The following is a 19,411-nucleotide window of genomic DNA, read 5'->3' as shown; positions in this document are numbered from 1 at the left end:
AAAAACGGTACGAGTGTGAGTCTTTTTTCTTGGCATCAGTATAGTTGTCATGGTTTCCATACCGAGAAATCGCTATGTGCTACATATATTCATAATAATATTCAGATTTATGCCGTTTTTTTCGTGTGTTGTGTGTTGTTAGTTGTGCGAATTTACTTGATCTGTTTGGCGATGTGTTAAATCCATGACAGTAATAAAAACGATTCGAATAAAACTGTCGAAATATGTTTTCACGCATACTTTTCGCATTTAGCTCAAGACCGCCACCATCACCACACCTACGATGCCAATTCTGATTTCGATTTGCTCCATTTGAATTCACTGATTTGCGTTTGCCAATCGTCTTTTTTGTCATCGTCGTCGTTGTTGTTGTTGGGTTGAAGAGCGTATTTGGCTCACTGGTTGATCCGCCTTATCGAATAGTTTTGGAATGTGTGTCACTTTGAAATCGGTAATAACAAGCAACGATAATAGCCACAGTCAAAGCGATTATCGATTAATATAGAGGCAATATAGGCTCTGGTGCTATGGGTTTTGGTGCGTGCCTTTTTTTCTACACCGTTTTCACCGAACGACACATGCTCGGTATGTGGATGGATTGGTGTGCAGTTGTTGTGCTGGCCCAAACAACTCCGATACCAGCTGTCTTTTATGCATTTGCCAATCTCTCTGAACTGGTTTTCAAAATAAAATCTTTCAACAGAAAAAAAGCAATTCCTTAATATAGCCGAAGAACATCTGTAACCGGATTATTTATTGAGAATAATTTTTACTCTTTTGCTTGTGCGACGACATCGTTCCAATGAAAAACCAACTGTTTTGCGCGCGCGATTCCTGGCGAAAGGCATTCATTCTTGGCATTCTCTCCCCCCGAATCTTCATCGTCGTCGTTGTCTTCGTTATACACCAATTTTAATCAACTCAGCTCGCAAAAATCTTTCACCGCCGCCGCTGCCAAACACCAGCCATCTCGGCTCATGCACACCGAGAGAACATCTTTCCGTTGTCTTTGCCCAGCTTGCTGCGAGTGTTGTCACACCCGTAAGACTAATGTGTAGCAAATTACGAACAACAATTGATGGCACACCATTAAACTAAGCCCGTTCTACTTTAAACACCATGAAATAAAAACCATATCCATAACGAACTCGAAAAAAGCAGAGAGTTCTTATTCTCTCTCTGCTCAATGCTCTTTGCCAGCAGATCGAGAGACGAGTGTGTTCATTTCTTTTTCGACGTGTGAAAAACTTGCGCCTGTGTGACAATCCGATTGCTAACCGTTCATGAAAACAAGCAGCAACTTTCCACATGAAATTTATGTGATGGCACGAATTCAACGTGCAAAACTTCAGATACGAAGACGATGCGAAACCACAACCGTTCGATAATGTTATCATCGCAAAAATTCCCAGCGGAGATATTTTTGTGTGCCATGGCACAATCGCGCACATCATCATCATTCGTTTCTTTGAGTTGCTCCACCGTGTTGTCGTCGATGCCCCGTGTGTGTGTGTGTGTGTGTGTATGTGTGCATTTCTCTCCCTCTCCCTCTCTATCTTACTTCTCCGTATCATCGTAAGTGATTTGGATTGAAGCAAATAAAAAATCGATTTATAAATTTACTTTGTTCGATGTTCATTCTGGCGATGGCAGAAGAGAGACCGTTCAGAGATTAAAGCAAAACCAAACCAAACCAAACCAAATGAATCGCAATGCTTTGACTTTGCAATAGATTTGGGAATAAGAAAAATGCAGAAGATTAAACAAAACGATATGGAATTAGAAGTTCCAAGTCGAAGTCAATGTGTGGGCAATGCATTGTATGTTGGGCAATCCATGATGATTAGAACAAACGGGCGAATCATTTGATCGCCATTAATGAACTCTAATAGCCGTTTGTTGCACACGAAAAATGCCCCAGAATTGCCATTATTCAGTACAAAACCGCACATTAAACGGAGTCCAGTGTTTCGACTCGAAATGATGGCGTAACATACACAACATAAAATCGCGTAGGTACCGACACATTTTTTGGTTGCCCGATGTAATGCGCGCGCTCTATCTCACTCTCACTCTCACTCTAACACTCTCTCCAAATCGTTCGCTCGCTCGCACTGGATTTGTGTAGTCAGTGTCTGAATTCAATTTTTCATGCGATTAGAGCGCAATTAATTCCGAAATCAAAAAGTAACACAGACGCCAAAACAGCACAAACGCGATCTATTGCTTGCGGTTGTGCTTTTGTACGGGTGTTTAGTATTTTGTATTTGGTAAATACTATTAACGCTGTGTGTTCCAGGCAAACCACTTTAAATTGCTGCCATCGATTAACGTGCTGTACCACACTTGCTCGAATACAGTGCGTTTTTGGTTTAATCGGTGTCGTATCGTGCTTTTTTCCCTTTATTTTGTGTATAAACATTAAATGCTCTCTCGCTCTTGCCCGCTCTCTTTCTTTCGTTCGTTCAATGCCCGTCGTCTTGTACTCAGAATCGCCTCCAAACACTGTACATTACTGGCTAATGATTCGTGTAAATAAGAAATAAGTAGATGTTGTATGTTGTACCTTGTTCTTCTCGTGTTGGCCCCGTCGTGCAAGCATAATATCACGCCTTTTATGTACAGGAACGAAATCATTTGTGTACCGAAACCAATTGCACTTAAAACGCTTAATTGCATCAACGGCCCTGGTTCGATTCCATGGCACAGCGACGACAACAACGACGACGACAACCACGACGACAACGATGGGCAGACGGACACACGCTCGTTCACTTGCTCACACTTAATACGAAAAACAGATAATCATAACCATTTTGGGGCCATTAACGCCTGTTCAGAATATTTACTTTAATTAAAAAGATCGTTTTCAGTAACTACGGCTGGCACCACGACAAAGCGGGCAAACAGACGAAAAACCAAAGACGATCGAAAACGACACGCTGTTTTGATGGAGTTATTCGTTGAGGTTAATCGGATTCGCGCCAACACACATTTTCTTTCTCTCACACTCACACACATATCAACACAAGCAAAACATACTTCGATTCTGTGAACTCATAGTTTTACACATGAAAAGACAGACAGACACGAAACGGGACGCAATACGGCGTATAGTTTGATAAAACTGCGAAACACATAAATTTTTACGATTATTATCATTGCGTACTGGATAACTGTTTTCGAAATTATCGTCATTTCCGCCACTTTTTACCTATTCTTAATCCTTAATTATGAATGTTTCCTTGATACTGTCAGCCGTTTACCATTTTCACGTATCACCATTCGCCATCCGCGCTTCCGTTTGCCGCTACCCACTTCGTCACTACCATTTCTCAATCAAATATAGAGAGCAACGAAAAAAAAACTCTTTCACCACATGAATTTCAATTCGGTTGATAAAAACTAAAACGCTCAATTTTCCACTCTCAACTCCACTGATTTTAAATGTTGTTGATTTTTTTCTTCTTCTTCTTTCGGTTTTCTATCGATCGATTGCCAGATATGCCCCGTTAGATACTGTTGACAGATTGAAAACAGATGTCTGATAAAGCTCAACTTCCATTTAGTGCGGGTAAAATCAAAAATTCAGCATCACTACCGACAGCGGCAGTAGGAGCAGCAGCACCAACAGCAGCAGCAATAACAGCGACAACATCCAGCGATGGTCTTGCATCCCATATCAGACTCTCAACCATCTTTGCGCCGCTTATCGATTTAAATGCCAGCGGCGAACAAACAACAGACTATGACAGCACAACTTTACATTCATTGCAATCGACTATGTCATCGTCGTCATCATCGAATCCGGTGAGTGTCATAGCGAAACATTAGATCGAAACGACTGATTTCGCCAAACTAACTTTTTAAATGGAAAATAAAATTGAACTTTTCCATGTGCCTTTCTTTCTGCCATTCTCTCTTTCTATCTCTCCGTGTGTCTCTCATCCCAGATGAGCTCACATTCCGATAGCTATGGGCAACGACAGGCGATTGCAGCGAATGCTGCGGTACGAAAAATTTCGATGGGTTGTCGTTCGATGCCCACAAGTCCTCGTTTGATGCCAAAGCAGGCGCATTTTTATCGACCGCCTGCATCACCCGTACACAACAGCAAAGGTGGTGATCGATCCAACGGGTATTCAAAGGATTCAAAGGTGGCAATGGCACAGTTCAACGGCAGTGCTGGTGAAGGTAGTAGTGGTAGAAGCAATTCAGGTTTCCATTTTTCGGCGTTGACAGAACATTTGAACGTGCAACAAGTAAACAATTACAAAAATCCGACTGGCATCCGTGAAATCAACTGGGAAGAACGTTGCCTGGAACTGCAGCTTGAATTGCATCGTTCGAAAAATCAGGCCGAACGTATTCGTGGCATGCTCCGTGATAAGGTAGGTGGCAAATGTTACCAAATGAATTTTTTATTCGCACTGTTTGTCTTTCATTCGCTGTCGTTTGCGCTAGTATGGCGCGTTGATTGGCATTTCTCACTTCAGGGTTGAATATATTTGAATATAAATCACCTGATGTTATAGTTTCTACGTGTGTCTATTACGAACCTTCTGTTCGGTCACAATAAAAATGCTAGTAAAACATATTGCAACAAATAGTTTCATCGCCTGGATGAAGTGACAATTTTTTTTTGTTAAGTGCTGCATTGAATTAAACACTAGACTTCCAATGGATTGGTTGGTTTCGTTGTACTGCGCACACCGAATATGCCACGCACTTTCCAAATGCTACCCCTTCGCTCACAGTTTCCATTCCACATACATCAGACGTGTATGTGGAGTGTACATTGCAAGAGCGAATCTCATCGAACGGTGTTTTTGGCTTGTAATGGGATATTCGGCTGGAAGTGAATGTGTTCCACACTTGTTTTTACTCCTTCGCCAGAAAACGGAAAATTGAACGTTTTTTTCCGACTCGCCCCCGTGCACACACAACAAACAGTCAATATTAGTATAACAAGCAAGAAAGACCAGTAACGAACTTAGTTGCTGATGCGCTTCCGACCAAGAATGTGGTGAAACTTCATTTCCTGTGACGAAGTAACGCATAGAAAAAATTGTGTGTGGATTTTTTTGCGATTTTTTTTTTCTTCTTTCGCTCAACAACGCAACACTGGCTTCCTACATTTCCTCCGGCGTATAAATTAAATAACATGAGACGAAATAAATGTGTTTAAGTACAGTGTGTTTTTGATATATTTTTTTTTCTTCTCTCTCTCTCTCTTTATCTGGTGTGTGTTTCTCATCGATAAAAGAAGAAGAAGAAGAAAAAAGGGAATAACAACGAAAACCGTTTTATTCCGTTTTACCCATCGAGGGTAGAAGATGGGCAAACAAACAAAATTAAATTTGTGGCAGTGAATCCTATGTAAATTAATTAAAATTTGTTTACTCTCGTGAGAATGGCAAGCTGCTTTTCGTGTTTTAGATGAATAAACAAACAAACACACCGAACTGAGCATAGCTTAAAATACCGACGAAAAAATTTAAATAGATTTGTAAGAGCGATATTTAATATAGAAAAAAGACACGAACTGGGACACAAAGTGAGGTAAAGCGCAGCGCAAAACAAAACAAAAAACAGCACACAAACCAAAATTAAAGTGGATAGATACTTGAAATACGTGAAAAATATCCACATTTATATTTTTGTGTAGGAATGTGGAGGACTTTATGCTAAACGTGATTTATTGTGACTGCAGGGAAAATAATTGCGTAAAAATCGAAATATTCGTCTCTCTGTCATTGTTCTTTTTTTGTTGCGGAAAGTGATAAAAAAGGTTCCGATCGATTGGAATAGCGTGAAATTTTTATATCTAATAAAATTGGACACCGAATTATTGCTGCTGTAGAGAGAAAAAAAATATACAGACACGATAAAGAGACAGTGAGAGCGAGTGAAGAGAGGCGGAAACGAATGACACAAAAGGACAAAAGCAAAGCGGAAAAAAATAGAATCCCGCAAAAACGGAAATAAATTTTCACGGACACAGAAGCAAACTTCGATAATATGAAAGCCAAATAAAACCTTCAAGAGCAAGTGAATGTGCATGAGAATCGGATGTTGAGCGACATATATTCAGTTTGTGCAACGTTGGCAAAATAGCATAGAATCAAACAACAACAACAAAAAGAACGAAACGGTTTGGCGATTTGCCTTGAGATATGTCAAGCCTCCGATAGAATTTATGCGATTTCGAAACCGTGTGTATGTGTGTTTGGTGAAGCAGTAACAGCAACGACAACAGCAGCAGCATCAGCTCCCCAAAAAGACAAACAAACCGAGAAACCTTCTTGTGTTTATGAATGCTACAAATCAAAACGATTTTGTCGCTTTTATCAAATTATTTGCCATTTGTGTTTTATCGTTATCATCATCGCCATCGTTTGTTGTTTGCGTCCAGATTTCCACTTATTTCAATCAAGGAGTGTATCGTTGGCCGTGCGTCGACCACTCTCATCACCACTACCATCACCATCACAGCCATCGCATTCTTATTTAGTGCACGCGAATTTTCGTGATTCCATCGCCGGGTCATTGCAGCGTTGTCGTCTATTGCAATCGCTGTGTATATTGTATAATTTGTTTGTGTATCGTACAATCATCACGTCGTCCAAATGGATGCCTCACTCTTGTTAACCGTGGAAAATTTGCTCCAGCAAAAGAACAAAAAGAATCTGTTGCGAACGTCGACGGCAACGATTAAAACACCATCATTGTCGTTATCTGCACGCAGTTCGCCCGTTTCAAATAAGCGCCATAAATTCAACATATCGACGGCATCGTTGGCTTCTTATTCAAGCCAAACGAACAATAATTACGCCAACATAATGGATTCACTTGATATGGAATCTCTTGAGGATTTGCTACGAAAGGTTTGTGCGATTAATAATTGTGGCTAAAATGTAGATAGAAAGAGCAGAAGCAATGCCATTTGCATTGAATGCTAGAAATGACACAGTGTGCAGTGTGCGAGTGAAAGGTGAGTGAGTGTATGAATGAATCGAGACTCTGTCTCAAAAACACGCCAGTGTGGCACAAAGGCGTCTGCATGGGAATTTCTACGGAGCAATCGAGTGCATTCGAACGAAAACAAGTGCTTTTAATTTCACGTCATAATGCGCTCTCGAACAATCCACTTGAACCAATTTAATCTTCAAATAAACGCATACACTTGTGATGTTATACTGTCGTTCGTTCGTTCGTTTCAGTCGCTGTCTCGGATCCTATAAACCAGGCTTATTTGATTTTGTATCGGCCATCATGCCACTGGGATATGATGGGATTCGGTGCCTGTATGGCCGTTCAATATGCATATATCTCCGCCTGATTTTATGTGCATCTCCCTCTCTCTCTCTCTCCCTCTCTGTATGTGTGCGTAAAATGGGTTTATTTCGTTCAATGATCGTTGTATTGATTTGATCTGCTTGTTGTTCCGTGCTATTTATTACAGTATTGCAATATTCTTCGTGATGCAAATTTTATGCATTGTCATCGATGGTGCCAGTGCGTCTGGCATATACATTTTTGCACGATTTTATTCATAAATGCTGTTGTTAACGATGCTGTGAATGCAAAATGCCGCCGCTTTACCGAACGCTTTGAATGGATTGTGTGTCGAATTGCGAACGGTACTGAATGCAAACGAAGCCCAAGAGACACCAGTTATTGTTAGTTAGACGAGTCGAATGACCCTAATAAAAGGAATTCCATCTATGACACACACAGAGAGACAGAGAGAGAGCACGAAGCAGAGCACACCAAACCAACCAACAAACAAAATACGAGAGAAAAAAAATCAGCAACAGCAACTCCAACAACAACAACAACAACAACAGAAAATGAAAAACGAGTTTTTGTAGTGGAAATCAAGAGACAGCAAAGTACGTGTTTGCACATCACACGAATTCGTGAGCTAATTTCGCAGTGGATTTTCCTTTCAGTTAGCTGATTTACAGCAACCTGCATTCATAATGTGGTTTTACCCGAACACAATACGTGTGTGTGTCTGTGTATGTCGCATTGCGTTCGGTTTGTTCGACAGTAGTATGTTTTTTTCTCTATATATTTCGTTCGTTCTTACCTCATAATCGGTTCATGTGTACTTGCGTGTTATGACTGACTTACTTTACTCTTTTCTGTCGTTCTCTCAATGCAATACGACCGGCGATAACGTCGAACCGAAATGAATGTTGCTAATATGTGTCGATAAAACCGAGATTTTCTTTAACACATCGTTTTTAGTTTTCCTCCTTCAATTGGCTCTCTCGTTCTCTGCTTCGTTTTCTTCTTCCTCCTCTACCTCTTCAGTTTGCCTCGTTCAGTTCAGTTTCATTCATTCGGTCCGGAATCGGTTGGCCGTAGCCCGTGATTCTGTCGAGCTTTAGATTTACACGATTTCTCAACGGATCGTCATAAAATTGCAACGTGCCACACTGGATTTCTCCCCCGATCCATGTTAACGATTAACGATTATATTGTGGCTTTTCGTTTCATTGGCCCATGCCAAAAATCGGAATCAATGAACACAACCATTTCAAGGCAATAGTCGTTTGGTGTGAAAAGAGGAAAACTCTTTTATTTTGTTCGCACCAAAATTCGGTCATGCCGTCGTCGTCGTCGTCGTCTATCGTCATCGTCGTTTTTGTGTACGTGTGCATTTCCATTTTTATATATAAATACGTCCCATTTCGTTACAACGAAAACGATACAGACCAAGTCCATAAAGTGTGTTTAATTTTTCTCATGTGTTGCAACATGCCAATGAATTTCATACAAGTGTTCTGCTTTCGATACATTTATTTCTATTTTCGAAAGTAAAATCAATTTAACCAAAGGTTTGTCGCCTTTTCCACTTTACAAATGCACGGGATAGAGATGGAGAGTCAGCAAGTGGTCGAGAGAAAGAAAGAGCTCCGAATAGGCATGGTCGCTCGTTTGCTCGTTAGCTCGCTTCATGTGCATGTGTGAAAGAGAGATGAAGAATGAGTTTTATTGGTGCCATTGTTCATAGCCACTTTGTGTACACTTTGTAAGGACAATGCTTCGCATATATCAATTCGAAGATAAATTCAATTTCACACAGGCGAAATAAAAGTGGCGGAAAAACGTTGCACGTAAACAGCAAACGGTGAAATGTAATAAAATCCGTTTTTATGGTTCGTGTTCGCCTGTTGAAAAATGCCAAAACTCATTCTCTTTCTCTCTCTGTCTGTGTGTCTACGTTTATCGAGCACGTAATTCGATTTTAATTGGATTCTGAAGCCTTATCTCAACTCCAAATTGCTCCTTCTCCCGTAAAATCGAACATAAATCATGCGACATATTTGTGTGTTTTTGTCGTTTTCATCATTTGTGATTGACTTAAATCCGACATTACTGTTACGACAACACGGAGTCGAGATACCAAACGCCCGAATGAACGAACGAACGAACAAGAGAGAGAGAGAGAGAGAGAGAGATCCCAGGGAAACAAATTGTTGGCATCCGTATGGTAAACATCAGGGTTGCGGTTTTCCATCAATTTTCCCTTCAAATTTTGCGTCGAATGGAATTTCAAATGTCAGCTTTGACATGCTTGACGGCCATTCAACTAAAAGTTAAACCAAGCAATTTGATCGAATGTTACCGATGTGCACACAACAATACAACAACAATGAACGACAGAGAAAAAAAAATAAAATCGATAAAACATTTTCCGAGTGTCACTCAAATTTCGAGTAGCATCCAATTCGCGTTCGTTAATGTCGACGCCCAGTCCGCAATTAATTTTGCGCTTATCCCCATTCGCAATGGTTATTTTTGCGTTAAAATTTCAATTAATATATAAAACACCAGCCATTTACAATTAATTATACATATTTTAGTCGCTTGCACGAATTAATTGAAATTGGATTTAACTCTGTCGCTTCGGTTCGGTTCATTCTACATAATACATATATTATATATGATATATAAATGAATTGATGCTGCGACAGAAGAGAGGCCATATGTCGTTGTTTCAGTATTAAATTGTGAAATCAAAATTAAATTTTCAAGCCATAGAAAAAGCCTTTTTTCTGCCATCGATACGAGGCAAAGCGAAGCGATTCAAGTTTACTTTAGTTCGATTAATCATTGTTATTTTCCATCTTTGCGATATTCGTTTGCAATTCTATTCATATCGAAACGATAGAGAAACAGAAAGAAACATTTGAACACGGAACAAAAGATGTCTGGGTTGCTAGTGCAAGAAGGAAATGCGGAAAGAATGTACGAGAAAATGAATTACCATCTAGGTCAAATAATGAAATTCGAAATTTCATCAATTTAGGTTTATGAATAATAAACGGTTCGATGGAAACTTTGCGAATATCGCAAGACACCCGACTGATTTCGCATTCGGTGGGCGAATTTTGCGAGTAAAAGTAGATTTTTATTAGATCATTAAATCTTGGCATGACCAAATTTAATAAGATTCTCCGACCGAATATACCGTTTGCACAACTCTCGGAAGTGAGAAACAATGTAGTTCGAAACGATTTTATTTAAGATTTTTTCCCCATTCGTTCGGTTCGTTTCGTTTGTTTGGTCGTTCATTCGGTTGGTGTTGTACGCCTTGATTAAATTCCGTTCCGTTGCTGCTCTTGTGATTTCGTCGAGCTGAATAATAATCCACTTTGTATGGAAAAAAATCCAATCGAATTCAAATTTAAAGGAATGGCTTCAGTGGAAGAAACATGCTTTTATACTTACATTTATTTTGAAGCAATGCTCCAGCATTTTCCATTTACTTTATTTTCCCGATGGGAACACTTTCAAACGTTCTACGTTGATCGAAATAGCTGTGTTTATGCTCTTATTACAGTTATTACATAGCAATATGTTTAAATATTAATCGCTGTGCAAAAATTGAATCAAAAAAACGCATTATCGATTAGCACTCGTAAACAGGAACAAGGTCCCTTCATCTTCCTCCTTGTATTTCTTCCTTTTTCGTTCCTCTTTCTTTGTATACTTGCATTGAACGTGTGTATGAAGTGTGACTAAAAACCAGAAATGCGACTCAGTACACACACGCTCTGTGTTCAGTCTGTACACAACTGTTTGATTGGTGGGTGACTGGCGTGAGTGTGTGGAAAATGAAAAACGGCAACATCATTCTTTTGCCATAAGATTTATCACGCCAATTCATCGTATTTGATATTTTATTTCATTTCTGTATTTCTGTGTCGATTTTTCAATCCATTTTCGGAGATAAGAGATATTTCGGTGGAGCTTCGGGTTTGTGTGTGCTGCGTTATATGCTATGTACGACGAAAAGAAAAAGGAAAAAAGAGACACATCGCTCACCAACAACTGGAATTGAATGTAAGAAATCTTCGTCGTGTTTGTTCGAGTGCAAGGAAGCGTCCCTAACGTTCCATCATTTAGAAGCGAGCGAGAGAGAGAGAGAGAGAGAGAGAGAGAGAGAGAGAGAGAGAGAGAGAGTGATTGTGAGACGGAGGTGGAATTCAACTGAGAGGAAAAAAAACACATGCTCAACGCACATAAGACACATTCATCTTTCTTCTTCGTGTGTTTTGTACCTTTGTACCAAATTCGGTCCCCTTGGTTTCAATCGCATACCTTTTGATATGGCAAAAATGTGTGCACGAACAATAAAAAAAATTACAATTTGCTTTTGTGGCGAAGACGGAGAACAAGTGAAAGAAAAAGTGAAACGCAAAACACGCGTAAATCTACAAATATTTATGATACATAACGTCCAATAGAAAAAGCTATCAATCACTCGTAACCTCCCCAATAAATAAATAAACAAAAAGGAAAACGCAAGCACACGCACACAAACACAAAACCTGAGTGATTGAGAAAAATAACCAACAATGAATGAGAACACACACACACACAACCATTCACTCACTCACATTCACCGAACGCACGTCAATTTTCAAATGCGAATAAATTTCACCTTTTTTTCGCACTGTTTCTCACATCAAACAACTACCTTTTTGCATATGAAAGAAACACCGCGACGACGACGACGATGACGATAAAATAAAAAGAAATGGCACAAACACGGCAACGGCAAACGCAAGAAAAAAGAAAGAGAAAACCTCTTGGCAGCCCATCAGAAAGTGGCAGCTACAGAAAATGAGAAATAAGAAACTTTGTGAAAACATAATTCCTTGGCAGTCGGTTGATTGTGTATTTCACAAAAGCAGATTGTTATCTCAATTTCGATCCCCACACCCGTCCAAATCACCACTCGCTTTCATTCGGCTCAATTCTCATGTTGGTTTCCATTTATTCTCCGTTGGGCGTTGATTTCCCTTCGCTTCCGGTTTCGTGTATATTCGAGCATCAAACATATCAAACGTCTAATTAAATTATTGCAATTTCATGCGTTTCACAAGGTACTAATCTAATGGCATTTTGTAAATCAATTTTCGTGCTAGATGTTCGTCGTACATTTTATGCTGTGTGTGTGTGTGTGTGTGTGTCAAAGTGGAACTTGGCAAGTGTCATTCAACGAAACCAGCAAACAGGAGAGACAGAGACAGAAAGTGACAGTGGAGCATTACCATTCTATCGGGATACATTTAATGTGTGTGAGATAAGCGCCGAAAAAACGGTGCTACGATGGAGAAAACGTAAATTACTGGGGGAGTCTTCATTAAAAAAAACTTGAAGCTTTTGTCCTTATTTCATATTCATGCTGATTTTTATCTGTGAAAATGGTACAGCGAATGAATAGCAAATGACTGAAATTTATCTGACAGCGAACGGTGTGCGGTGTCTGTATGTTGTGTCTCTCTCTCTCTCTGGTTCCCTGGGTGGAATGAGAACCGAAGCAGCTGCACACCCATTGTTATCACTTATGAATTCTCTTTTCATTTACTTTAATTGAAAATGTTTAATTTGTTTCTAAAGAAATAATTAGATAAAATGTCACGAAGCGAAAATATCATTGGCAAACAGAGTGTCTGTGTGACTGGTTCGAAGCGTTTCCGAAAGCGATGGAGCAGTAGCCAAAATTGATTTAAAATTGAGTGCTCTCGGTTTCGTCACATAATGGCCATATATATATATCTATACACACACACACAATGTTTGCACAATACGCACTATGTTTGCTGTATTTAATGAACCATATGAAAAATTCATTAAACTCGAATCTAACAACCGCAGAATGTATAAAGCTTGCTTTATTACACTATATTAATAAAAAAAGGCCCCATAAAAAATCTTTTGATATACGGCTCGTTTTCTCTCTCTTTTTCCGCGCGCGCTTGGCGGTATGGGAGAGCCAGCCAGTGAGCTAGCGAGACCGAACGAGGGAACGAATAGTAAGTGAGCCAATCAATTTCGCCGAGCAAACGCTTTTCAAGTAACTAAACTAAACCCACTCGATTTTCGTTAATAAATTCTATACACACACTCGCTGTGTCTTGAACACACACGCATTCGGTTATCGCATTGTGTTCAGACAAACCGATATCATAAAATGCTTTTGCACAACACAAAACTTACGTGTATTTGTAGTGGTGGTGGCTACTGCTGCTGCCGTCGCATGGTACTTTTCAATCCACGCACACAACCAGTTACGGCCTGCAAGATTCTACACATTACAAAAATCTAATGCCAATTTATTATTCCAACGTTTCTCGCATTTAGCCATCGTAATTTAGTGGGATTGTATGTATGAGAACCGGAAAATTACAATCGTGAACACATATGAATAGTGTGTTCGACCACACATATCTAGACATAAACCGACAAAAAAAGTATCCCCGCAAACATAGAAGAAGAATAGGGAAAAATAAACCATACAAGGGAAAAAAATAGAAACTAATCATCATTAGCACGGAAACGCACGAGCATACGATTACGCTCTCTATTGTGGCGGCTCATTCAATCTATAAGCGCTACTTGCTCTTGTATGCTCTGAGAAGCGGACATAAGAGCCAAATACTAGAGAGCGAGAGTACAACAGCCTAAAACCTACTTATAATAATAGCGCGGTAATGGGAACCTCCTCGCATTGTTGTAATGAAAATCAATAATTCTAATGGCGATTCTCTCTCCTTAACCTTTTTCAATCAAGCGAAAATCCTTCGCATAGAAATAGTGAGAGTGAGTGAGAGAGAGAGAGAGAGAGAGCAAGAAAAGGGCTCGCGGAACAATGCAAAGTTTTGGTTTTTATCGCTCTACCTCCCCACATTACACTCGTACAACAAACCATTATAATACATAGATTCATTTTTGCGGCTACTCAAATGAATCGACCGCAATTCCTTCCGATGAACCATCTAATGCAGGAACAGTGAAATGAACGGAAATAAGCTCAATCACATTAAAACGCCATCTGCCATCGAATGCCCGAAAATAGAATGAATTCCACGCTACTGAAATACACTTTCAGGAGATTGTATTCATTCATTTCTCCTCATCGACTATTTAGATTGCATTTCAACACTGTACTGTTTACGTTAGAATCGAAATTTATTTTCGTTTTGAACAAAATGAAGTGAGAAATGCCAATAAACTATTAGTTTTATTACAGGACTCTTTTGAGAAATTGATAAACAAATGATGTATTTCACATTTTCTTTGTATTTTCAGCTATCCGAACTAGAGCAACGTGTGATTGAAGCAGAAGGGAGAGCCGAAGAAGCCGAAGACAAGGTAAGCAATGCATCATTGTCAATGCTTTTCCATATATTTTTAGCATATTTGGTGTCAGTTAAGTAAGTTTTCGAAATTCGAATATTCTCCGGCGGAGAATTTCCGCCAAGAAAAAAGGACTTCTCTCCTTCGATGTTTCTGTTTAGTACATTTTCTAGCAGTTGAAATGATGAATCGCATAGGGGTAGTTTTCGAAAACCAAATTCGCTGTTTATTGTCCCAAAGTTGACACATGATACAAAAAATCGACCCTTGTGAATACATAAATGTATGCTAAACATCTTGTACCATGACATTTAGCGATGGTTTTATAGTCGAAAATTGTTGTATTTTCGAACATTGCGTTATTCGAACGCCAGAAGCGAAACATCAAATGGCCCCGAAAAAAAGTCGCATATATTTTAGCACAGGATATGTGTGTGTTTATTCCGTATTTTAAAGGTTGGATTCGAAATTATTGAAACATGCTCATCTTGGCATTTGATAAGAGTTGTCTTCAGTGCAGAAATCACTGTTCGGCCATCTTGAATATTCTTTCCGTTCCGTTCGTCTTTATTTCCGTGGAAAAACAATCGAAAACGAATTTCCAACAATTGACTACGTTTTTTTTAAAGACATAACTTTTAATTTAATCTACAATACGTATCATGTGCTAATTTCAATTATTCAAATCATCGCAATATTTGTGTCGAACCAATTAAGCTAATAGCAACGAAAAGTACAAAAAAAATAAAAATAAAAATTGAAAGTGAATATCTTATTGGATTTGCTGTGAAAAAAGAAACGAAATTAAGTGCAACCAAGAAATAAGAACCAGAAAAAGAATCGAGTGCATTGTAATGCGTTTTGACATAGTGATACTTGAATGGCTTCGCAGAAAAATCAGCAGCTGATATTGATTATTTTTCCGTCCATAGCATGCATAAAAAAAATGTTAACCAAGCCCATGTTATAATGCGATCCAGACGACGAACTATATTTTAATGAGTCGCACGGTAATTGCATATTTGCTTAAAGAAATTGTCAACGAGCGTTGAATTATTTGCGTTCATCGATTGCATTCATCATTTGTGTGTCGTCCACGAGTGTGACGAGACGAGTCAAGATTTGTTTGCACCGGTCGATGAGTTGATGTAAGGTGATTATTATGTGTGTGCTATTTCATTTTGTGTGTTTGTGTGTTGTCGTTCAGTGAATACGTCTATTTGTTCACGACTAATTGACGAACGACTTTCTTCTCTGAACGATCTTAAAATAATTCGGTTGTGGCCAGGCACGGCGTTCCAACCCAGTCAGTTGTCATAAATCACCGAGAAATTTATCTTTTTTACGGTTGATGTTTGACACGATGGTTCGCCCGAAATTACGACAATTCCGTGTGTGCGCTTTATTTTCCGTTTTGTTTTCTGTGTTTTTTTTGGTCGTATTGCATCACAGCCGCAATGAATGAAAGCAGTTACGGTGGAATTGTAGATGATTATGTTGCCAAATGTTGACTCGCTTGACATAGATTTCAGTGTTTCAGTCAAAGTAAAACGGCGGCTCAAGCAAACTAATGTAACCGTAAGCTGAATGCAATTTTTCAAATAAGACATTTTTCGGACGACGCTCCCATTTTTTTGTTCTTATTCTATTGTGACACTCATAAATTCTTCACGAAAACCCCATCTAATTGGACGCATTCACATCGTCGTCGACGCCATTTATTTTGGCCAACCGAAAAGGCAATTTGATTGAGCTCGAGTGTCCACGACGCCTGTGTGTGTTTTTGTGAGAGTGATTTGTTTGATGCATATAAATCACGTATTCACGTATTGTGTAACCTCACTTGAGCCACATATATGCATATGACGAACGTTCTATTTCCAGCGTTTGCTTCCTTTTACGTTCCGTTGACGATTCATAAAATGATGACTGACTTGACTGACTATAAAATGTTAATCCATATGAACTCGAAATGATTTTAACAAACTTGCAGCCATCAAAATCTCATACTTCTCAGCCATTTAATGTGGATCTCGACGCCACTCTATTAGTTTTGATGGAATTGAATCATAAATAAGGCCATTTTAGTCAAATTGTCATAAATTCCGAAAAAATGTCGTTCATCAAAATCAACGAAGTTCGTTTTCTTGATAGTAAAAAGATCGCCGTCGTTGTAAAGTGGATGTGATTCGTGTGATTTGTTGCATGTAGTGAACCCTTTTTTTTAAATTTGCGGTCGGGATTTTCACACATGTCAAAAGGATTCAAAGCATGTTAAAGTCTTATAGAACGATTGACTGGAATGCATTCACTATTGGGTACATAGTGCATACTACATATAGATGTTAAATGACAAAATAAACAGACACAGAATAGTGCGTTCGATGCAACCGTATACATATGCGTACCTTGTCTATAGCATCTCCGAAAACATGATTGTGCGCATGCATCTGGCCCTTTTGCTCAACCATTTCACCGTATCGTACGCTTTTCTCTCGGATGGAAGCGGGAGAGCAGTGAATGTGTGTGTGTGTCTCGCTGTTGCATTCGTACCCGCATTGCGTCGATATTGTTCTGTCTTTTTTCTGCGTTATGACTAACCAACCATTCTCTCCATACAACATACACATATTCAACAGCACTAAAACCGTTTGACGGTCTCACGCGTCGTCCGTGCGTCGAAAAGAGACAACATGACGCAATTTCCTTTGTGTGTCGTTCTAATTCGAATTGTCGATTCCGAATGGGTTCAGGAGCGGCGACAACAGTTCGCATTTAGTGTGTATTTGTCCTTCGTCTTTGGAGCATTACTTGCGTGTATGCACCAGCTGCCGCCGCGCGTTCAGCAAATCAATTATTAAGAAGAAGAAAAAAATACCCATTATTATAAGTTCTTGTAGACACACCGTCGTTCTTACTATACATGTTCCTTGAACAATTTCCGTGCATTTCGTGAATCATCCGTGGCATACACCAATCGAACTGTGTGTTTTTGGTGTGTGTGTGTAATTCAAGACGATAAGCTGTTTTTTTTTGTGTACTTTGTAGCGTATTTGTAATATTGTGCTCGTGCCAAAATGGATTGTCTTTGGATTACTTTGCGGTATGTCTCATAAATCCAGACAGTTAGTATTTATTTTCGAATCAGACGGCGTCGTATTTTCATTTGCTTGTTTCGTTTTCGTCATTCCGACGACAACGTCGACGATGATGGTCCTTACATTCTGTCGAATCTATTTGTAACAAATTAGCGACGAATGAAATGGGAGAAACATCGACATGAGTTTTAATTGTGCATCACACATCTGAATCATTAGTTTTATGACTAACAACTACGGCTGCAAACATTTCCATTCCGACTGCATTCGTTGGTTTTTCCGTTGTTATTGCTGTTATTGTTCAAACTGCACCCAAAGTTCAATGTTCTGTTATTGTTTGTTGAACACAACTTATCCCAAAGTGATAATTCAATAATTTGTTGCTACAAATGGCAAAATGCTACAAAACAGTTTGTGCAACGAGTTTTACGTGCTCCATCGATGTGATGTTGTAATCGGTGCAGCTCGAAAGTCATTGTTCGCTGTGGAAATATAAACATTCATCAAATTTATTATCGCACAACGCGCGCTGATTCATTCGGCATGGAGAACGACGTATTCACCCAGCTCAATATCATATATAAAACGCATCTAATTCATGAGAGTGTCGCCCAGTCGTCAATTTTAATCATCATTCACAAAAATGAACAAAATCTACTTGATATTATGTTCGTTGTGTCTCTTTGTCTTTACACACTCTGTTCCTCTATTCTCCATATATATCTGTACGTATGCATATAATGTGTGCGTTCCGCGTTCACGCTTAGGGTCAACGGAACAATATAGACATGACACAACAATCACTTGAAATGTTACTAGTGTCTTTTTACTTACTCTCTCTCTCTCTCTCTCTCTCCTCCTTCCACGATCAGCGCTCTTTTCGTGTGTCTTTTGGCAGTTGCAAATCGTTGAATTTCATACATATTCCTTTTCCATACAGTACAATCAATTAGAATCATTCATCATCACGGAGTGGCAAATGAGAGTGAATGTGCGCTTGGTTTCGACATAATGGGCTGTGGGAAACAAAAGGCGAAATTTATGTGCATATGATTGAAATATTGAATAATGTGTAAGATAGTAATGGAACGAAAACACAGTCTGGTGCGTGCGGCTGATGGGAAAACGGATGGAAAACTGTTATGCAAAAACAGGACAAACCATTTAATTCTTTTTGATAAAAAGAGGGTTGCTGCTAACTATGCACGAACTCTCTTTCTCGTGCCACTTGCATGTGTGTATGTGAACTGTATATGTGTGCGTGTAACAGAGAATGAGTGCTTCAGTACTAACGCATTTCAATCGGCTGTTGTTGTTGTTGTTTCTTCGATTCATGAATTCAATTGGGGTCTTTTTTTCGCCGTATCGCATTTTGCCATAGACCAGATATATTTAGTCAAAATGTGCGTGTGGTTCCCATGTTAAAGCCATAGTATTATCGATTTTTTTGTTGTTGTCGCTGCGGCCGTGTTTTTGTTGTTCGTACGTCTTTAAATTACTTTCATCACAAAAAAAAAAGCAGCCTTTTTCATGTAAAGTACCATTATTCCAAGCATTCTTTTTTCTCTCTGTTGCTTTGAGTTTGAGCGTTTTTTTCTTCTGTCGTTTATAAATCATGTTGCGCATGAAAGCAACATGTAACCAGCCGA

General features: G+C 39.2%; 1 protein-coding gene across 50 annotated transcripts in view; it reads left to right on the top strand.

The window, feature by feature from the left end:
• LOC129578397 (uncharacterized protein CG43867) overlaps positions 1 to 19,411 on the top strand; it is a 31,355-nt gene that overhangs the window by 1,923 nt on the left and 10,021 nt on the right. For 38 of the 50 annotated variants that reach the window (XM_055467117.1, XM_055467203.1, XM_055467194.1 and 35 more), the window contains 3 exons: positions 3,503 to 3,810; positions 3,954 to 4,391; positions 14,617 to 14,679. In XM_055467117.1, the coding sequence (XP_055323092.1) occupies positions 3,541 to 3,810; positions 3,954 to 4,391; positions 14,617 to 14,679 (771 nt within the window). In that variant the 5' untranslated portion in view covers positions 3,503 to 3,540. Of the gene's footprint in view, positions 1 to 5; positions 2,969 to 3,502; positions 3,811 to 3,953; positions 4,392 to 5,217; positions 6,888 to 14,616; positions 14,680 to 15,219; positions 15,818 to 17,491; positions 17,768 to 19,411 lie in introns of those variants that run through there. The other 12 variants (XM_055467291.1, XM_055467282.1, XM_055467274.1 and 9 more) reach the window with 10 other exon arrangements.

Source organism: Sitodiplosis mosellana, unplaced genomic scaffold, assembly GCF_009176505.1.
Source record: "Sitodiplosis mosellana isolate CC-2019 unplaced genomic scaffold, AAFC_SMos_1.0 Smas_scaffold_1, whole genome shotgun sequence".
NCBI lineage: Eukaryota > Metazoa > Arthropoda > Insecta > Diptera > Cecidomyiidae > Sitodiplosis > Sitodiplosis mosellana.
Note: the sequence above shows the minus strand (reverse complement) of the source record. Positions and strands in the feature narration are given on the sequence as shown.